Below are 23,033 nucleotides of genomic sequence, written 5' to 3' on the forward strand. Positions count from 1 at the left end.
TATTAGAAAAAATCATGTATAACAAACATAAATAAAGATGATTTTCTGGTACAATTTCCTTTTAAGGTATGTTGAATTTTAGAGGTCAGAAGAACCATCTATATACAGTGTGTTTTTTTATGAGAACTTTTTTGAAAGCAATTTTACTCCACTTATAGTTATCAGAATTTAATGATTAATGGCTTATTTTCTTCGTTTTTTAATGCAATTAATAAAACAACAAAAAAATATTACAGTTTCTGTTTAAAAAGTACAGTAAAATGTAAAATACAATACTTAGGTGTTAACATCTAAAAATGGTTTTAGCGCATTTTTCTTATGTTCAAATCTTCTACCTTTTGCAAGAATGGCTGCAAAACGTTGAGATATAGAGCTAAAAATTGATACAGATATTATTGGGGACATGTACTAGAATATATCAAAATTTGAAGGCCATATCTCAATCGGGAAGGGAGTACTGGCCCCCCAAAGTCAACTACTGAAAATCAAATTTTTTCTTGCAAAGGGTAGAAGATTTGAGCGCATAAGAAAAATGCGCTAAAACCATTTTTAGATGTTGTCACCTATGTTTTGAATTTTAGATTTTACTGCACTTTTTAATGAAAAAAACTGAAATATTTTTTTAATGTTCTATTAATTGCATTAAAAACGAAGAAAATAAGCCATTAATTAATAAATTCTGATAACTATAAGTGGGGTAAAATTGCTTTCAAAAAAGTTCTCATAAAAAAACACACTGTATATTATCTCTATTGTTCATGGTTTGTGAGATCTGAAGAAACAAACATCGTAGTATAATATATGAAAGATTAGTTATCTATCGCATCGTATTATAAACAGCTTTCCGCGGAATAAAATGTACAATTTTACGATCAACATCAGTTTTATTAGCTCCTAGTTGCCGAAGGCACAGGCTTAAAAACTGGTTTTAATCTTATGATTGTACATTTTTACATTCGTAGAAAGCTGAATATAATACGATACATGATTTTTTAGTTTGGCTGAGAACCAGTTCTAATCCAGCGGATATTAATCTGTTATGAAACCATACTTTGGAATAAATTAGTACTTACTGTTGGCATCATAGCAGTAAACATGAGGAAAAGCATACAGAAGAAAAGCATCGCGGCATTGTTGTACACCTTACTTGCCTCGTTTCCTTAAAATACAAGTATTATTGACAGCTTTCCGTGGATAAGAAAATGAAATATTTTCCAACTAATTCCTGGTTTATACAAAATTAAATAGAAGTAAAGGCAATACTGATAAGTAAAAATACATTTTTAAATTTATAATAATATGTTATTTTAAAAAAATAGGTATTTAAAGAATGAATAATTTATCTTTTATTGAACTATCAATTTAAAATATAAATACAAAAATAATCTGCAATTTAACTGAAAAGTAATAAATGTATTTAAACCTAATTTGCATAGGATTTAAAATTGATTAAAAGTAAATCTTTGGAATTTTACAATTGATTTCATTCTTTACATTCTAAATGGAAGGAGATGATTTTTCTAAGAAATAATTTGCTGGATTGTGACAATTATAGAGTGTCTACGCTACAAAAAATTCAATTTAGAATGAAAAACGGGGTAATAACGACAGACAAACAACAAACAAAGTTCTAGAATAGTTTCACAGTTCACTGCGAAACAATAATTTCTTAAAAACTTATGCCTTTTTGAAATAAAAAAGATCATGACATGAAACTTAAAAGTAAAAAAAATAAAAATGAAGAAAAAGGCGAAGTTATTCAAAATTTGTATTTAGACAGTTAAACATCCATCTTAATAATAATCCAATTAATGCTAATCCAATTAAAGCAATGAATATGAAATCATTGAAAAGGCATACATATCCTCTACTTACCTATATTCCAATATAATCCGCCAATGAGAAATGCCACCCCTACATGGGAGGCTAGGCGAAGGTTGGTCAAGGTCTGATCACGGATTATGGAGAAAAAGGTTCGGACAAACAAAATCTAAAACAAATAAAAAGATTAGCTATTATAAGTAATGTATAGCATCTAAAAACAAAAACTTTAAACTTTAATTTTAAATCTTGTAACTTAAAATAGAACAAGGATGACAACTTTCATTAAAGCAAATCTCTAAAATGAGTAAGGACATACGAACAATAACTCTTGTTCAGAACTTCATAAGCAAAAGATTAATTTGTAAGTGTAATCATGCAATTGTGCATACATTTGTTGCAAAATTGCATAATTCATTGATAGAATTTGATTATAGAGATGCCTTGTTAAAAATCAAATGAATACCTAGGATAATTATAACATACAAAAAGTTAAAAATTAGCATGCTTTTAATGGACGCACGGACTTTCGGGTAACGATTATGGATTTGCTACGGTTCCTAAATCGTACTTATCTATTATAAAAATCATGATGCAAAGTTTGGACCGATAACAGTTATAGTAAAGCTTAACTTTTAATAATGTTATCCATTAGTATACTTTATAACATAAAATTGGAAGCATTTATTACAGTCAAAATCATTAAGTGTAGAAAAACTTGGCTTTCCGTCAATTACCTTAAACTGTGTCCAGGCAGATGTAGCGTAGTTTTTGCAGTGTTCATCTATACTTTCCATAGATCCTATATCTAGTTCTGTAGACCTAAATATAGAGTTTTTATAGAGTTCATCTATACTTTCCATAGATCCTATATCTAGTTCTGTAGACCTAAATATAGAGTTTTTATAGAGTTCTATACTTTCCATAGATCCTATATCTAGTTCTGTAGACCTAAATATAGAGTTTTTATAGAGTTCTACACTTTCCATAGATCCTATATATATCTAGTTATGTAGACCTAAATATAGAGTTTTTACAGAGTATATCAAAATAAAGTTTTGTGGCATAGTGCCTTCTTCATTCAAGTTTATGCATTTCCATCCCTGTCCACATTCCTATACTTCTCCAGCTGAGTCAGACCAACACTGATAACCGCCACTATGTTCCATCCTGCTGCGTTGAGGAGCTAGTTGATTTATGTAGGCCTTTGTGTGAACATCTCACCACCAGCTTACATTCGGTAGACTGTATACCTATATGCTAGGTTGTCGACAGTCTTAGTTCCTTATTCCTGTGCACGTGGTTTTCTGTCCTGTACAGAAAACGTGACGTCCAAGCTTTTAATTGATATCATATTTAAATATATCGAATAATTAATCGTCCCATTATTCTGCCTATTCTGACCAGTTTAAATGTTTAATAAATCTTGTATTTTTTATGAAATACCTTTGTTAGATTATTAATATATAATTGCGCCGAAGCTACTCTATACTCGTATTCCGGTCTGTCTGTACATCCCCTCATACGTCAGTTTGATATATTTTAAATTTAAGATTTTACGTTGTGTTTATCTACATTTATTTACATAGTCATATTTTTTTTTGCATGATTTAATTGGATAGAATAGTTCTAACACTTCTGAATATAATATCAGATCCTTACATAGCGCACGGGGGGACACACGGAGGGACACAAAAAGATCGCATACCTTTTGGGAAAGCCATCCTCTCCCTTTTGGGGTTCACCATCAAGGGGTTCTTTGTCTGAATTAGCGGCCAGGGGGTACAACTCCTCCCCCTCTATGGGTAGGTATATCCGCACGTCCTCAGTCTAAACAGAAAAAGGTTGTTTTATAATCCCCTCTTTTAGTGAACTAATGTGACCTTTTTTTCCTAAAATTCCCAAAAAAAAATCATCAACCCCTCTACCAAATTCCCTTCCGTCCTACTGGATAAACGCACTGACCAATAAATGTTGTCTATGTTAGCAACCTAAATATTAATCCATTTCCCCGAATTAATCCTTTTTTTCACCAACACCTTTTTTATATGTGATATTAATGTTAAAAGACAGGGAAGAAAAGAGAGGAGGGGGTTTGGCTATTTATTTATCTAACTTAAAAAACTATGAAATTATTAAAGAATTCTCGTGCTTTAATGACAATTTTGAATCTCTAATAATTAAAGTTTACATTTCAAAAAACAAGTTTAAGATAATCGCAAATATTTATAGAATACCAAATAGCAATATACAATTTTTTTCTGATTGGCTTAACACAACTCTAACATCTCTTAAAATTATGAATGCAGAAGAAATAATTCTTTGCTCTGACTTAAATATTAATCTGCTTAAATATAATGAACATTCTCCAACCAACGACTTTTTAAATATGTTAATCTCTCATTCATTTTTACCAGTTATTACATTACCTAGCAGAATTACACCAACAAGTGCCACTTTGATTGATAATATTTTCACAAATAAAAGGATGGATAATTACAATGCTGGACTTATTTATTCAAGCCTATCTGACCATCTCCCAATATTTTACTTAAATGTTAGTAATCCTAAGCAAAACAAAGATTCTTTTTTACAAAAAAGAAATATGTCTAATGAAAATACTAAAATATTTAAGCAATCCTTATCTTCTTTTGATTGGTCTGACATAACTACAGATTCTTGTCCAGAGAGTGCTTTTGAAAACTTTTCTAATGTTATCAACGAAAACTTTGAAAAATGTTTCCCTTTTAAAACTATAAAACCCAACAAAAGAGTTATCCCCCAAAATCCCTGGATGTCAACAGATTTACTAAACCTAAGAAAGAAAAAGGAAATGTTATTAAGAAAAAAATTTTAGGATAAAACCGTTGATAGCAATAGAAAATTTGTCACTGCAAATAATATTTATAAATCTGCAGTTAGGAAAGCCAAAAAAGAGTACTATTTTTCTAAGTTCAATGAATTTTCGTCTAACATGAAAAAAACTTGGTCTACAATTAATCAACTCATTAACAAGAATAAAAAAACGCATTCTATCCCAAATCTTTTTACTGATGATAACAGATCTTATGAAAACTTTCAAGATATTTGTGAAGGTTTTAACAATTTTTTTATTAATGTTGGTCCCAGACTAGCGGACGAAATTCCATTTTGCGAAAATGATTTTAATGACTACCTTGGGGTTCCAGTCAATGAAAATTTTGTGTTTCAAAAAATCACCCCTCAAATAATTTTTTCTACTCTTAATAAGCTAAAACCTAAACTAAGTTGTGGGCCTGACAATATTTCTACTAAACTTTTAAAAGAAATTATGCCAAGTATTATAAGGCCTGTTGTACACCTATTTAATCTATCTTTTAAACATGGCTTTGTTCCAAACAGTTATAAATGCGCTAAAATTTTGCCAATCTTTAAATCAGGAAGGAATAATTCATTTGATAACTATAGACCTATTAGTATATTAAATGCCTTTTCTAAGCTTCTGGAAAAAATAGTTGCCTGTCAAATGTTTAAATACTTAAATAAGTTCAATATTCTTTATAAACATCAGTATGGATTTAGACCCAAGCACAACACAACCCAGCCCTTAATTCAACTATTGAATAAAATATACCAAGGTCTTGATTCTCAAACACCAGAATACACACTGGGATGCTTCATTGACTTAAAAAAGGCATTTGATACTTGCAATGTCCAAATCCTTTTAAACAAACTAAATCATTATGGTTTTAAAGGTTTATCAAATAAATGGTTCCATTCTTATTTAAATAATCGTTCTCAATATGTAGAAATTAATGGTATCAAATCATCTATTCAAAACATAACCCATGGAGTCCCACAGGGAAGTGTTCTTGGTCCTATACTGTTTTTATTATATATAAATGACTTGCCTAATGCAATTGATATATTTTCCTCACTTTTTGCTGATGACACAATTTTTGCACACAGTGATAGCAATTTAAAAAGATTAGAGGAGAGGGTAAACATTGAACTAGAAAAAGCTAAACTTTGGTTTCAAGCAAATAAACTTTCACTTAATGTTGCCAAAACTAAGTTTATGGTTTTTAGAACCAAACAAATGCAGTGTGTTAAAGATTCATTAGACATAAAAATTGGTGGTGAAAAAATTGAAAGAATCGGGAATGATTGTAATATAAAATCTTTTAAATTTGTAGGTGTTCATTTAGATGAGTTTATAACATGGGAACACAATATTAACTCAGTTATTAACAAAGTATCTAGTGCTAATTTTGTATTAAATCAATTGAAAAAGTTTGTACCCACTAAAATTCGTAAATCTATATATAATTGTAAAATCGCACTTGGAATTTTCTGTTATAACATGGGGTAATGCTAAATGTGAGGGAATGAATAGATTATTATTAAAACAAAAGCAAGCTGTGAGATATGTCGCTAATGCAAAGTACAATGCTCATGTAGATCCATTACTTGAAAAGCTTGAGTTACTTAAACTTGAAGATATTAAGATAGTTAATATAGGTAGCTTTGTAAAAAGTTTCCTTGCAGGACAAATGCCAGACTCATTCAATAATATTTTTGAACCAATGTTATCAAACAGAGTAATGAAATTAAAAGTACCTTTACCTAAACATAAAGCCTTAGAAACTTTTCCCAATGTCTGCTTTGTTAAAACATGGAACAATCTAGACACTGCTATAAGGTGTGCTAAAACTAAAAATTCCACTAAAAATCTCATTAAAAAGAAATCATTAGATAAGTACAAGAGTTTTAACTGTAATAAGCAAAAATGTTTTGTCTGTAAAAATAATTAAAATATGCCTAAATTTGTTGTAAAATTTTTAACAACTCTCTAACCCCATTGTATCATAGTGTAAATACCATTGCTAATACCATACTTTTTATTTATTTATTTGTTCTGTTCAAACCTATTTATATGTTATATGTATATATCCAATATGACTATCTTATTAAAATTCGATGTAGCTAGAAACCTTATAAAATCTTTTTGAATATGTTTGTCATGAACTGGTATTTTCAGCTTATGCAACGGCCAACCCAGGTTATGAAAGTACCAAACTATGCATAAAAAATATGTGAATATGTGTAATAATTTTATTATTATTATTTTGTATGCTTATGTTGAAATACATATCTATCTATCTATCTATAGATATATTTGATTAATATAAAATAAAATAAATTATGTACATATATGTACATTAGCATTGTCATAAACTCTAGTTTTTGGAAATATATGTATCATAATCATGCTATTTGTAGTATATATAGAAGCTACGTTGGAAAATGTGAGAAAGGTTGAAAAGTTTTAAGTAAGTTGGGACATTTTACGACGTAGCTCCTAAACTATACGTAGCAAAGGAACATTTCTTAAACACCCAAAACTAGAGTTTATGACGATTCTAACGATATGCATAACATTTTTCTACTCTTAACACAAGCCGCGCAATTTGAATTTTAAAAATATACGCACTTTTGCACACTCTTTAAATTGGCCATGATCCAAAATTCTTCCAAAAGTAGGTACTTTGGAAAAACCAGTTTTTAAGGCATAATTTGTTAAAAATCGCCAAGTATTTTTTTCTTATACAAATTGCCCCAACACAATAAAGAAATTTGGGTATAGATTATTAATTTCTATCAATGGCAAGTGGGTTATATTAAGCAATACTTTTGTCCTATTAAAAAAACACCCTGTATATTATAATTTCATAACCAAAAAATTTACCTTTATTTGACTTTTGTGTTCTGTATTTAATTTTAACTGCAGCTTTAACAAAAAATAAGCATTACAAACCGACAGCCCATGAAATTTTTACCTTACTGTCTGATTTTGATTTTGTGATGTCGTTCTTTAGAGTCAGAGAATTTGTTCCTTTCGATGTTATTCCCAATAACCTGAAACAAAAAAATTTCGATCAATGTCATTTATTTTTTTAGTTTTTAGTAGCGAAACTACTCTATAATTCACCTTATCCATCCGTTAGTTCGTAACACTATGGGGGAAATGCAATTTTATTGGCTGCTATTGAAGATTTCATAGCTACTTAAAATGTTTTCATCCTCGTTTAAATTCTCGTTAACTTGTAATTGCTACGCTACTTATGAAAATAATTGTAATTGTTGTGATAATAATTTTAGTTTAATTAAAAAAATATAAAATAAAACGAAAAAAAGCATAACTACATGTTTACATAAAAATATCCGCAATACAATAATAAGATTACACGAGATTTATGAGTATTATTTATACATGTATTCAGTCATTCCTGTATGGCTGGGAAACCGATTAATATCCGCTGGATTAGAACCGGCTCTCAGCCATAATAAACAATAATGTATGGCATCGTATTGACAATTGTCCACTAACATTTTTTTTAAATCATAAAATCACCTTGGGACTAACAAAATTGGTTTTAATCTTATCATTTTTCATTTTAATATCCACGGAAAGCTGTCTATAATACGGTTCTAGTTTTTTTTGTGTTTCCTAACAAACTTTTTCTATTGGATGAAGGGTGTTTTTGATAATTAAATCAATTAGTGGGTATATAAGAAGCACAAGATAAAGCTATCCCAATAACTCAACAATTGCAACAGAATGAAAGTGTTCGGTAATATATTGTGGTATGCGGCAGCTCTGGACCATGCAGAAACCAAGACATTATGGTGATGCTACGCACCTAGCTAAATCCTGTTATTCTACAATTATAAAGCCACCTGAAAATATGTCAGATAACGGTACTGGTTTCATCCCTCAGTTGTCCTGCAAATGGAGGGAGGGGGTGTTACCCCTCCCTCTCCCATCCTAAGCACCGGAACCTTCCCCTTCAACCACCAAGTTATCAGCACCACCTCAACCCTGAGGATAAAGGATCTAAACCTGCCCTCACCTGATAGGATCACCCCCACACAAACTGTTGTTGTCACCAGTAATCATCAAACCTTCCCTCTTTAGTACCCAGACCTACCACTCAACCCCTCTATGCTTATCTACCTATTGTGCTGCTCCATGGGCTATCCTGCCTGCCCCAGACAGGGATAGCCATCTACCTAACCATTGCAATTACCTATGTTTTACTGTATGATTTATCTTTAACTATCTTTATTCCTAATCCATATGTATTTATATTATGGTTAACTGTATTCTTAATTCCCCCCACCCTTTCCATGGATGGGGACTCATGATTGCCCAAACTGACTATTGTATATGTATTACAATGCTTTTATGTTATGATTATTTATTCCTATCCATTTTAGTTAATGTTTGTTGTATATAGCTTTAGTATCCTTTACACCTTCAATAAAGTGACAACTGAAATAGATGTTGATTCTTGTCTAGTGAATGCTAGAGAAGCGTAGCTTCTCTATAGTAAGGTGTCCACGTCTGTTCACACTGCCGTAGTCTTTATTCGAACTCTGGTGTCTGCCATTTACCCTAGGCGGATACCACAACTTTGGTGACAGCTGTGTGAGATTACGGCGAACCACAAGTGTAGAGCAGACGCGCATCTGAGGCTAAGGTACTCCCAGCAGTGAATCTGGCAAAACTGACGCAAGCAACCTGAATTACCCACCCTGGACAGCAAAGTTTAACTCTGCATCCGGCAGTTGTGGAAGCGAGACAGCGAAATTTGATGAATAACCGCGAGCAGCGCTGATATCTAACGGAGAATTGAGCGCCAAAAGGGCTGAAACAGGCCTGCGGACCGGCTGAAACAAGCCAAATAAGTGTAAACGGCTGAAAATAGGCCAATTTTACTGCAAGAGATAGCAGGATCCGAACCAGTGGCGCTAGCAGGACGGGACATTCCCTGCTGCCATCAGCTGGATTTGGATAAGCGGCGCTAGCAGGACGGGACATTCCCTGCCGCCGATAGGCTGAAACATGCCACATAGCTGCAAGCTGCGAGCTAACATACGAGTGTAGTGCACCAGAACAGAGAAAAACTACGTCAACTCCGAGTATCCTGAGAGGCTACAACGCAGCCACCCATCTAGAAAACAGATATTATATCACATTTTCGGGGATTACCACCCTAGTGTGATGGCCAAACAATAGATTTATGAGCAAAGCTTGGCAAACAAATTGTTGTGTTGTGATAAATCTAAGAATAGAACAGGCTTGGATTATTGTGTATTGTGATAACAGCTAAAAATAGAACAGAGTTGGTAAACAAATCTGTTATGCAATTGTGATAAGGACAGAAATAGAAGCTAGATGTAACATAATAAAGACCCTGATATACAATCAAAACAATCTCAAGCCCACAGCACAACAACAACAATACACCCCTTATTCCAAGGGAAGGGGAGGGGCCCCTCTCCATTGAAGGCAAATACAATCAGGGTGATATAATAGATAAACCTAGGATTGAGAAGAAAAGGCCCTATTACACCAGCACACAGTTACCCCCCTCCCTCACAGGGGGAACGGACGGAGTTACCCCCGTCCCCTCACGCGCTTCCCCCCTTCCTACCCACACTAGACTAAGTCCGTCTGTAGTGTGGGGCTAGCGATCGGACACACAGAGCGCCATTCACGGATAGCGCAACAGAGTGCGGAAAATATCATAAATCCAACGGACGAAGCGGACCAATGAGAGAGCGAGTTGAGGGGTGAGAGCGCGTTTTCCCCGTGTGCGCGGATTTGACGGCGCGGACGCGCGTTACAAGGACAGGAGATTCCGCGCACACACACACACACACACACACACACACCCACACAGGAGAGGGGCTATTCTATAGCATACATCAGAGATATTTTTTTAGGAGAAAAACTTGCAAGCTCCTCCCTCCCTGTCTACAGTGTGATAAGGAAAACTAAACCAGTTCCTTAAACCCGCTCAGACCCTCAACATCTTCCTAGCCTGCCAACCCTACTTCAAAGCTGAATGGTTAGTGAAGCAAATATATGTATATATAAATACCCAAGTGATAAATAAGGTTGTTTTTTTGTATCATGGGTACAAGTAAGTGAATACTAACCTCACCAAACAACACTGGAAACTGATATGGTAACTGAACGAAAGTACGCCCACCCTGTGGACATAGCCTGACTTGCTGCCCCCACACTGGGCAGTGGTGGTGTGTACCTGGACCATCGACCTTCATAGTTGTGAACTATATACAGAGGAAGCGTGATTTTTTTTGGAGCAAGGAGGAAAAGCTAGCTAGCGCTGGGGATATTCCTATACACGTATATATATATATATGGGCGTGTAGCCATGTATATATATAGATAGCCTACCTATCCATATATCTACTAGCGGATACGCTCCTAGAGACATCTGGGGATACCTAACATATTCCCTGTTACCTTTAAGCTAAGATCCGCTGGTTACCACAGAAATCAAGAGCTATACTGGAAAGGAGAACAACTCAGGCTCAACAGTTAAACAAGACGCTGGCACAAACAGACCAACCCCCTGCTACTTATCATGGGGGCGCGCCAGCCACAGAAACTCTTGAGCCAGGAGGACCGAGCCTACGGCTACGTGGACTACCACCCTAATTACACAGCTATAGTATTTATACTAGGGGTGAGCCGGCTCGAACCTCCTTGCGGTGCGGCTACTCTACTCTGCTCCTATATCTACAAGATACTGCTTCTGTTATTACTTTGGCCTACTGTGTTGAGTACAGTGAACATCAAACACATGCCAGGTCACAGACCCCTGGTCCCTGAGATGCCCTTGTCTGGAAGGATGACTGAATGTCCGCTGCACAGCTCCTGTTCAGTTGGTGCTCAACGTACGAGAAATAGCAATACTGGACTGGGGATTGCTGAACCTGTAGGTGTCCTCCTGGGGGTGTTGAACGATGCAACTGAGCCTAATGAGAAGGTGACAAGCTTCAGAAACTTAGTGGCCAGCCCCAAGATGGACACTATTACCAGAACTGAGACTCCAAAGGGGCCCAGCCCTAGGGCCAGTACCACCTGTTTCTGGGGTGGAAAGGTCCTCCCTGGCACTGGCCTCCCCAATCTGGAGGATGGGGAGCTGTCCCAGGGGAATAGGCCCTTCACCCAGATGCCCGACGCGTACCTGGGGGTGGGGGAGCCGCCACCCAAGCCTCCCTGGGAGCCCCCAGGCATGGAACGACTGGGGACCGGCCTAAGGATGGGGACTGGTGACCTGCCGCAGTGGAAGACTTTACCCAGCACGGGGGGAGCAGGGTTGACCCGCAGCAGTGAGGCTGTCCCCCCACACTCCAAGACCAGATGCCGCTACTTTGTTGAACCACTGCACATGTCCCAGCCAAGTTCCCCCATGCTGCTGAAGATGGAGGCCCACCAGGATGCAGAGCTCAAACTAGGGGAGTCAATAAGAAGGCCACCACCTGCCAAAACCAGAACCACCGCAGGGGCTCCCCACCAGCAGCTGACGGAGCCTGGCAGGGACGCAATACCAGCTGGCAACTCTGGCCCAACTCAGGTGGCTACCAACAGTCTGCTGACAGTCCGGAATACAGTCCAGGCTACCATCAGTATGGCATCTTCTGGGCCTTGCTGGTCCACCTGTGGGTACCTGTCCACACACTGGCCACAGGTACCCCCCAGAGATCATAGCCCCCTTTCCGACTGGCACCATCAACGGCCTTTGCTACCAACTACCTGGCATACCCAGAGGCAGGATCCCTCATGTGGAGAAGCACCTGCAGAAGCTAAGGCCGAGGCTGGCCTCGCCACCCAGGGGAGGAGAGCCGCTGTTGGATGGAAGGAACCTGTGTGTATGGGGAGGAGGCTGAATGTAACCAAGGAGCCACCACAAGCAGCCCAGCACCGCCTGACCCCTAGTAGGGGAGACCCTGTTTGTCAGCTGGTGCCCCAACTGGAGGAGGAGAGACCTGGCAGGTTGATACACCCTGGGGAAGCCGGCCTGATGGGACCCAGCTGGACGAAGGGGCGCTGCCGCTTCAACGGCCACACAGCCGCCAAGTGTAGAACCGGTTGGGACCAAGCAATGAAGAAACACCAGGCCGCCCAACAACCTGCATGCAACCAGTCTGCCACCCAGGTCCACCTGGAGGGAGATGCCCAGCCGTCACCCCAATTAGCTGCCGCCGCTGGGGCCACGGCTACCCAGGAGTCTGTGTCTCAGATTGGGACCATAGTGGCCAGGATCAACGTGCTGGGAGGAGCGGCTGAACCCAACCGGGTTGGCCTGGACCTCAGCCTCAATCACAGGGGACCGGTGTCCGTAACCCCTGTCGCCCCCAGCAAGAGCCGAGGGGCGCTACCCAGCGAGTCTGAGTCGATGTATGGGACGCCAACCGGCGTCGCCACCTGGAAGGAACGAGAGGTGCTTCCCTGCACCACCAAGCTGATGTCTGGGGCGACAACCGTCGCCGCCACCTGTGAAGACTGGGGGGTGCTATCCAGCGCCCCACGCTGGTGCCTGGGGCGACAACCGTCGCCGCCACCGAGAGACCTGGACCCCTGTGAAGACTGGGGGGTGCTATCCAGCGCCCCCACACTGGTGCCTGGGGCGACAACCGTCGCCGCCACCGAGATACCTGGACCCCGGAATGAGCCCGCAGCCCCAGAGGAAGGGGTGACACCCGTCACCCCCAGTCAGCCAGAGCCCCCAGCCAGCAGGGAGAGTCCAGCTGTCCCTCACCCTCAACTGCATCCAGCTGTCTACCTCCCTCAACCAAGCCAAGGTAATTGTATTGCACTGGTGTACCAGGAAGTTTGGGCTGGGCCAAACTTGCCTGCGCCCCCTGCATCTGCCCCAGGAGCCAGGATATCAGCCATTACCAGCCAAACTGAAGAAGCTTTGACCGCTGCCTGGGGAGTAACACCACTAGATGTGCCAAGTGCCGAGCCTAACCATAGAAGTAGAGGATCCCCAACAATTATGTCTACCCAAGATGGAGACAATGTGCCTGGACCCCTTCAGGCTAGGGGAGGAAATCCGGAGCCTTGTGCCTCCAGTCTACCAGCAGCAGTGGCCGTGGATGGGCCTGTCTCCCAGCCAACTAGAGCGGAGCCACCCTTGCAGATCCAAGACAGCCTCCGGCATAAAGGATGGACTGTTACCTTTCCCTACCCCGCAGGTCGGACTGCCATGCACCACCCTGCCAATGTCCAGAATGAGCCTGAAGGAGGCAACGCTCCTACAGTATGGCAACCACCACCTGCCCGCGTTGACAGAGACCCTGGAAGCCGAATGAACCTGACCAGCCCCGAGGGCGAAGAAACTGCGCCTGCATCCAGTAGCCAGCCTGCCAGCAGCAAGGTGACCAACACGATGGAGACCACCAGCCCAGTGGAGAAACCTGAAGAGGTGTATACCAGGCGGCTGTTGGTCCAAGCCCCCTCATGTGCTGTGCCACTCCTGGAGGTTGCCAGGGTGGCCTCAGAGGTACACATCCAACGGCCAGAATATCCAACAGGACCAGCTACTCCAGCAGATATAGCCGATTCCGTTAGACCTGGGGAGGGCTGGAGTCCACCACCATCCAGCAACTGGTATCCTGGCGGACCCATTCCACAAGGACAACAAACTGAAGGCCGCAACCACTGTCGGAAGTCTGGCGGTGCAGACAACCCCTCCAGCCTTCCGAGGGGAGAGTTGTGGTATGCGGCAGCTCTGGACCATGCAGAAACCAAGACATTATGGTGATGCTACGCACCTAGCTAAATCCTGTTATTCTACAATTATAAAGCCACCTGAAAATATGTCAGATAACGGTACTGGTTTCATCCCTCAGTTGTCCTGCAAATGGAGGGAGGGGGTGTTACCCCTCCCTCTCCCATCCTAAGCACCGGAACCTTCCCCTTCAACCACCAAGTTATCAGCACCACCTCAACCCTGAGGATAAAGGATCTAAACCTGCCCTCACCTGATAGGATCACCCCCACACAAACTGTTGTTGTCACCAGTAATCATCAAACCTTCCCTCTTTAGTACCCAGACCTACCACTCAACCCCTCTATGCTTATCTACCTATTGTGCTGCTCCATGGGCTATCCTGCCTGCCCCAGACAGGGATAGCCATCTACCTAACCATTGCAATTACCTATGTTTTACTGTATGATTTATCTTTAACTATCTTTATTCCTAATCCATATGTATTTATATTATGGTTAACTGTATTCTTAATTCCCCCCACCCTTTCCAGGGATGGGGACTCATGATTGCCCAAACTGACTATTGTATATGTATTACAATGCTTTTATGTTATGATTATTTATTCCTATCCATTGTAGTTAATGTTTGTTGTATATAGCTTTAGTATCCTTTACACCTTCAATAAAGTGACAACTGAAATAGATGTTGATTCTTGTCTAGTGAATGCTAGAGAAGCGTAGCTTCTCTATAGTAAGGTGTCCACGTCTGTTCACACTGCCGTAGTCTTTATTCGAACTCTGGTGTCTGCCATTTACCCTAGGCGGATACCACAATATTACACTTTAAGCTGACCCACAATTCTAATGGAGCTACTCAATTATTTCATCCCCCTGGTTTTGCAGGTGTTCCACAGTGAGCCACCCTAGTTAATGGCACTCTAATGAGGAGCATGGATGAAGGAAATCATGATAAAAGTTGTTTGCAAGGTAGAATCATAACTAATCTCCCTCCATACAACATAAGGATATCGCATGAAAGGTTGCGTGATCATAATCTAACATATTGCGACAGCATTTTCAACCAAGTGCAAATTATATGGGAGGACTTTAACTCAGTTTTTCTCAACAAGAGCATAATGCGCTAACCCAAGGAGGGAGGGGACATTGGGCTAATCCTAAAAGTTTTACTATAACGTTTTCTTATTCGTTAGCTTAAAAACATTGAGGACTTTTATTGTATCTTAATTTGTTGTTTCACTAAGATGAGTGTCAAAATGTTTCATCCAATAATTTTATCAAGGGGCAATTTTGTGTATCATCATTGAAATGTACTATGTACATCAATTTATCTTTCATTGTCTTATTCCTTTAAATCCCTGGCTCTAGCCACCTCTCTATTGGACATCCCTACCGGTCTTGTGATTGATATATTAGTCGGGGGACAGTGGAAAGTGTCATGTGTCACATAATAAATATACGTCTAAAAGGGAAAGATGAGAGGAGAAGTGGAAAAGGAAAACCTACAGAAAAGAGATAGATAATAGACGTATTTTTATGACGTCACACATGACACTTTTCACTGTCCCGGTAGTCAGTAATGCCACAGCCTACCTTTGGTTGTGTGACTGCTTTGGTGAGGATGGTGAACCTTCTGACATGTTGTTACATTTACCATTCTAGAATAAGGAAATTTATTTAAAAATATTTTGGTCTGCTACAAGTTTTACTTTATTAGAGTATATTTTATTCTGGTGTAATATCCAAGTACTAATAAATCAATTCCAAAGCAAGAGTATGAAATCAGAGAGAGAGGGGACAATGAACTGTTTATTACAATAGTCCCCAAAGTTTTATAATAACGTTTTCTTACTTTTTGGATAACAACATTGGGGACTTCGCAATTCAGTGACAAGTCTCTAGGAAATTTTCGATTGGTTGATTCATCAAGTTGAGTGTTTAAACGTTTCAACCACTCAGTTTAATCTACAGAAGGGGTAATTTTTTATATTATCAGTTAGAATGTACCATTGTCTTATCCCTTGAGATCCCTGTTATGAAATCATACCTGAACAGCTGTTACCAGTTTTTCTGTGAACTGTCCATGTTCTCCGCTGGCAACCTGGAATTCAATTTACAATTTAACCATAGAAAAACATTGATAATTTACTTTATATTCACAAAATAAACGTAACGTGTACGTACAGTACTTAATACTAGAAGCACATTGAAAAAAAATTCTGCATTGGCGGATGATAAAAATATAAATTAAACAATTTTTAGATCATTAAAAATAAAGGAAAATAATTTCCCTTTCGTTTAAAATCTGTACAATTTCGAACCAATAATATTACCGGATAATTCCTCTACTATATCCCTATTGGCTGATTTAAATAGTAATTATCTAGATTATATCTATTATTTTGCAGGAGGTCAAAACGATATACCTTTTTAATTTTAAAAGCACAATTAAAAGCTTAAAGACTTATTAATAACATAAACAAGGATGACAGCATCCATAAAAGCGAAGCTCTGAAATGGAAGGACAAACGAACATTAACACTAGTAGACTGTCAGAATTGAATTAAATGAATATTAATGCATATGTCATTGTCTATACAAAATTGTAAGTAAATTTGTTGCAAAACCGATTAAATGTTACTGTTTAAGGACATACTGACGTTTTTATGTCTTGATTATAGAGATTGTTCCCTTATAACACTATAGCTTGTTTTAATAAGAAGAAGTATTAAAAAATCAGATGAATAGGATAATTTTAACATTCAAAAATTTGATATCAAAAAAAGTAAAAAATCTGTAAATGGACTTACGGACTTTCTGGTAATGATTACAGACTATAGAGTTGCTGCACTTTCTCAGTCGTACCTAGCTGTTAATAAAAAAAAGCTATCCGTTACGTACAGACATGCGGACCGACACTAATTATAGAGAAGCTTCGCTTTTGAAAATGTATAATGTAAAAGAAATAATTCATAATGAATATATTACCTCCATGACAAAATCCGCAGGGTTATGGTAGCTGGGACACTCTAGCCCCATGGAGCCAAGGAAAGGTATCAAACCACTTACACTCCCCCTAAATAATAAATAATGATAGCTGGGACACTCTAGCCCCATAGAGCCAAGGAAAGGTATCAAACCACTTACACTCCCCCTGAATAATAAATAATAATAGCTGGGACACTCTAGCCCCATGGAGCCAAGGAAAAATATCAAACCACTTACACTCCCCCTGAATAATAAATAATGATAGCTGGGACACTCTAGCCCCATGGAGCCAAGGAAAGGTATTAAACCACTTACACTTCCCCTGAATAATAAATAATGATAGCTAGGACACTCTAGCCCCATGGAGCCAAGGAAAGGTATCAAACCACTTACACTTCCCCTAAATAATAAATAATGATAGCTGGGACACTCTAGCCCCATGGAGCCAAGGAAAGGTATCAAACCACTTACACTGCCCCTGAATAATAATAAGAAAATTAAATAACTTTTTAGTGACTCATGTTAAGCATGGACTATTATATAACCGTTTAAAATTTCTATTATAGACAAGCTTCATAAAGTCTTTGTGATGGTTTTAAGTTATTTTTTCAAAAAATCTATACTTCGAAATCTAATCTCAACCTTTCTAATACATAGCTCCCCATATGCTAGGACGGCTAATAATAATAGCAGCATATATTGAAGCTTATTTAATTTTTTTAAAGTTTACTCATTATCGTATTTACAGCACCGCGTCCTTACTTATTGGTATCTCCCCATCTAATACAATTTGTTTTTGTTATGAAAGTTAAATATTTACATTACCTATATATGGTTTGTCCCTCAGAAAGTACGTATAGCTTGTCAAATTTCTCAAAAATTCTAAAAAACAAATGTTAATATTAGTAGGAAAAGAAGAACAACGTCAATCAGTACGTCCGTCCATCTACATTTTCCATCAATTTTCTTATTGGAGGCGGGACCATTACCACATACTGGGACATTTTGTTTATGAAAGTTGAGTTGTACATGAAATTATTTTTCGTGTCTTATCCCTTTATATTATAAAGATTTTTTACGGAAGGTGTCCTACTTGAAACAACAATTTCTTCCTTAGTGATAATTTAATTAGTCTCTTAATAAATACCCTGAGAAATGAAAGCAAGCACCTTATCTACTATATTTCTTGGAAACGTTATTTGAATCTTCCCCTGTAAAGTTATACCTGGCAGACGGTTGGTGAATTGTACAAACAATTGTTCTGCCCTCCCCAGCCAGCTCCTTAAGTAATTTTAAACAATTAGACCTAAACAAAGCTTTTGATATAGTGTATTCATATATTTCTTTAAGAAAACTTTAAATTTACAAGTAGTATTCTTATATAAAAGTTATATGATGTTTGTCTTTTTGTCTTTGTGTTTGTGTCTTTTTTGGCTTAGGATCTCGCTAACCGCTGGACCGATATGAATTTAAGTAATTTTAAACAAATAGACTTAAAGCGTTTAGGTAATTTTATACAAGTAGACTTAAACAAAGCGTTTGATACATTCATACCTTACTATTTAAATAGTAGCTACTCTACCAAAATTATACCTTTAAGAGTGTGATACAGGACATACAGCTAGCAGAATCCAGACCACTGGTGGGTTCGTCAAAAAACATCACAGGGGGATTATTCACTAATTCTGAAGAAAAAAATTAAATAAGAAATAGGATTAGAGGTGCTTCCCTACAAGAAGCTGGTTGAGCACTTACAACCTCCCCTAAGCTCTCATTTTTGTTATTTGAAATAATTTGACATTATGGGGCTTGTTCTTATTTCTTGTGCCCAACCTCGGCGGGGGACCCTAACCCTGAGAGGCTCATACCTGCGGGGCTACCCTATACAAAATATAACCTAACATAACCTGACCGGAAGAAATGAACATTCGAAAACTGCCACCACCCTTAATTTCAATCAATTCAAAATATCGTGTTGCATCAACTGCTGCACGAAGTGACATTAAGATCAGAGCAATTTCTTGGCCGATACATAGGTGTATCATAAGGATTTCAAATATCGTAAACGTTAGTAGTTATTTATCGTTTCGTATACAAGACAGCTTTCCGCGGATAATAAACAAAAAAAACAGTTTAGTGATTTTTATTTAAAATTAGTAGAAAATTGTCTTTAATATGATGCCAAACATGTTTTTAATTATGACTGAGAACTGGTTCTAATCCAGCGGATATTAATCGGTTTCAAAGCCATAATGGAAATATTCTTCCAATACTCAATACTTAAAGAGTAGCTTCGCTTCTCTATAACTATATTTTATATGGATGCAAGATCTTTTTAAAAGAAGCAAGATTTATGTAAAGATTAATAGTCAGAGGACAAAATTTACGAGCTCAATTCATTTTAAAATTTTCAAAGGAATTTCCATTAAATTTGAAAGGCCCTTGCGAGATTTATATTAAATAGCTGCCATAAACATCTTTTGCATCAATTTAAAGGATTTTTAAAAGCAAAGCTTTTCTGTAATTAGTGTCAATCCGTCAGTCCTTTCGATTTCAAATTTTTCATGATGATTTCTATAGCAGTTAGGTAAGATTTAGAAAGCTTGGTGGTAACTCTATAATTATTGTCAGAAAGTCAGTGCGTTAATCATATAATTATCCCATTCATAGACGTCCAAGGGGGGGTGTAAAGGGGTGTTTACCCCCCCCCAAAAAAATTTTGGATTTTCAATTTTTACCCCCCCCCCCACCCAAATAAAAAAAAATGCCTCTATGAAAAAAAGATTACCCCCCGAAAAAAAATTTTTATTTTCAAAATTTTACCCCCTCCAAATAAAAAAGCTTGGACGCCTCTGATCCCATTTATATATTTTTTTAACAATGATTCCTAGGGCAACATTGTATCAATGAATAGTATCTTGTTTTAAGCAATTTTCAAACAAAATTATATTAAATATTGTTTCGACTTATGAATTAATATTCTGCTTATTACATTCTACATTTACAGGGACAAAACTATAATCATTTGTTATACAAAGTAGCTTGATGTCTGTCCGTACGTCTGTCCGCCCATCCCTTAAGAACCACAGAAAAGATTGGATTCTATTCTTCGGGGAATATATCTACTGATCCAGTGGTGGTTTTAAGCTAATGTTTGGGGGTGGGAAACCCACAACCTCCCCCCAAAAATTCTGCTGTTATAAAATTGATTTCATACTCCCAACTGTTACAGGATTTTGCACTTTATGAATATTGAAATTTTAAACTTTATGTTTTGGTATGAAAAAAACAACACAATCCTATTAAATCATTGTAAAATTTCAACTCATCAAATTTTTGGATATTGCAAAATAACAAGAATAGCTTTATCCAGAGAATTGTGCATTTTATATCTGTCTTTCAACTTGTAAAATAATCAAAAATTCAAAGTGAACAAAGATGATAATTTCCATAAAAGCGAAGGACTAAATTCAGACCGTAGGAAAAGCGAATATCAACACTTGTGGAGTGACAAACCTAATAAACAGATTATTAATTTACAATTCTAAACAAAATTGTATATAAATTTGTTGCAAAGTTATTCAATTACAGGATACATAATTACATTTTTCTGACTTGTTTATAGTATCAGTATTATACACCATGTTGTAATAGGAATCATTATTTTGAAAATAAGATAGGATACCGAGATTCTGGGAACGATTATAGAGTAGCTACGCTGCGCTTTTTTACATCGCACCTTACTGTTGCAGGATCCATCATACAAAGTTTAAAGTAGATAGGACAATTTTATTATGTCTATATTTATGACTAGCGGCTACGCCCCTAGAGGCCTCTAGTGGCACTTTGAATGTTTTTTTTTATTTAAAATATCAAATTACAGAAATAATTGGTTTATGTTTCGTTGAAGTCTCTTTTTCGGGAGGGGTAATTTTTTTCTAGGGGCGATTTCTCCCGAGAGGGTGGTGGTACCCTCCCCTAAAATAGTTATAAACCTTCCCGGGACTTATGAGAAGCTACCCTGTTAAGGAGAACCCGATCGGTTCAGCGGTAAGCGAGATCCTTCGGTACAAACACACAAACACACAGACAAACACACAAACACACAGACATACTGTTACTTTAGTATAAGGATAAGAGCTATATGTTACAAACGAATGACCCTTTTTAAAAAAAAAAAAAAGCTTCGATCTCGATAATAAGTTTTCTAAAAGTATAAATGACGACTGACCTAGGGCAATGGCTAACCGTTTCCGCTGACCGCCAGATATCCGTCCAACTCGAGTGGTTCCACATCTAAAAATATACGTAATGATGATTTCACAAATAGTGCTTGGTCATCGTTAATACTGGTTGTTTCCCAAAATCGGAAAAAGCAATCTATTTCGGGCCACCCTGTATAGTTATAGATTATCTGCAATACTTACTCTGTAAGTCCAAGATTCTCCATGATTTCATTGATAACAATATTCTTGTCAGCCTGGGACAAAGTCTCGCCCAGCTTCAAATCCGCGGCAACCTGCGCACATCAGTTATTCTAACAATCAATCAATACACTTTGGGCGGCAAAAATCAATCAATCAAATTGAAGTCAGTTTTCTATGTATCTTTTTTAAAACTAAAAATGTTTTTAGGATAGAATCTTTTAAGGAGGAAAATATACATTTAAAAGAACAAGGGGGAATAGTCCCTTTCATGGCAACGCCCCTCATGGGGAGATTCGTCTTATTTTTAAAATTGCTTTTTAAAGGTTAGGTTATGTTATATTGGGTTAGGTGATTGTCCCACAGGGTTAGGCAATTGGCTAAGGTTAGAGCCTTCCGCAGGGGCTAGAAATAGGAGAAAACCTACTATGAAAAATACAAAGAATCGCCCCTTAAGGTGCGTTGCCACGAAAGGGACTATACCATAAAAAGGTATTAGGGATTATTAATAAATTGCTTTATTGTTAAGCCCAATTTAACAAATTCTAATAATTAATACTTTTTCAAAATTTAAGATAGACATGATTGTTAGATTTCCTTCATGCTCTCTATCACTGTTAAATGCTGAAAAAAAAGAAATGTCAGATAATATAGATATAACAAATAAAATTAACTTGAAAATACAAAAAAAAAACAAGGATGACAACATCTATAAAAGCGAAGCTCTGAAACGGTGGGACAAACGGACATTAACACTTGTATAATGTCAGAACTGAATAATTAGAATGTAAATGTATAAGAGTCAAAGCAAAATTGTAAGCAAATTTGTTGAAAAACTGCTTGATACAGGATAATGTTTATGGACATACTTACATTTTTAGGACTTGATTATAGAGTTGCTTCGCTTATAATATTGTACTTTGTTGTCCCAGGAATCAGTATAGCAAAAATAAGATTAATCGGATAATTAGGTCACGTAATAATTTGTTGTTAAAATTGTAAAAAAAAATCAACATATTTAAAATGGACGTACTGACATTCTGGTAATGATTATAGAGTTGCTATTCCTTCTAACTCATACCTAACTTATACAGGGATCACCATGCAAAGTTTAAAATCGATAGGACAATTCTAACATGCCTAAATTAACGTCCCGACCCTAAATATAGAAAAGCTTCGCTTTTAACAATCGGAACAGGCACAAC

At 37.5% G+C, this 23,033-nt stretch overlaps 2 protein-coding genes across 3 annotated transcripts in view; one reads left to right on the forward strand and one right to left on the reverse strand.

Moving 5' to 3' along the window:
- LOC145332656 (ATP-binding cassette sub-family G member 1-like) overlaps positions 1-23,033 on the reverse strand; it is an 84,253-nt gene that overhangs the window by 5,576 nt on the left and 55,644 nt on the right. Inside the window, exons 9-22 of the mRNA XM_080177664.1 lie at positions 22,425-22,452; positions 21,832-21,922; positions 21,636-21,700; positions 18,998-19,089; positions 18,630-18,685; positions 18,230-18,286; positions 17,405-17,492; positions 16,464-16,517; positions 16,010-16,074; positions 7,641-7,719; positions 3,530-3,651; positions 2,559-2,643; positions 1,876-1,990; positions 1,074-1,159 (exon numbers count right to left, since the gene is read on the reverse strand). Coding sequence (XP_080033790.1) covers positions 1,074-1,159; positions 1,876-1,990; positions 2,559-2,643; positions 3,530-3,651; positions 7,641-7,719; positions 16,010-16,074; positions 16,464-16,517; positions 17,405-17,492; positions 18,230-18,286; positions 18,630-18,685; positions 18,998-19,089; positions 21,636-21,700; positions 21,832-21,922; positions 22,425-22,452 — 1,083 coding nt within the window. The remainder of the gene's footprint in view (positions 1-1,073; positions 1,160-1,875; positions 1,991-2,558; positions 2,644-3,529; positions 3,652-7,640; positions 7,720-16,009; positions 16,075-16,463; positions 16,518-17,404; positions 17,493-18,229; positions 18,287-18,629; positions 18,686-18,997; positions 19,090-21,635; positions 21,701-21,831; positions 21,923-22,424; positions 22,453-23,033) is intronic.
- Positions 10,556-15,217, forward strand: LOC145332655 (uncharacterized). Of its 2 annotated transcripts, none has more exons than XM_080177662.1 (2): positions 10,556-10,718; positions 10,757-15,217. In XM_080177662.1, exon 2 carries the CDS (start codon positions 11,262-11,264, stop codon positions 14,448-14,450), a length of 3,189 nt encoding a protein of 1,062 aa, XP_080033788.1. In that variant the 5' UTR covers positions 10,556-10,718; positions 10,757-11,261; the 3' UTR covers positions 14,451-15,217. The 2 variants fall into 2 exon arrangements, with proteins under 2 accessions (XP_080033788.1, XP_080033789.1); XM_080177663.1 differs by having other exon boundaries at positions 10,768-15,217.

This window comes from Acartia tonsa, chromosome 11, assembly GCF_053477335.1.
Source record: "Acartia tonsa isolate MP-2025a chromosome 11, ASM5347733v1, whole genome shotgun sequence".
Taxonomy (NCBI): domain Eukaryota; kingdom Metazoa; phylum Arthropoda; class Copepoda; order Calanoida; family Acartiidae; genus Acartia; species Acartia tonsa.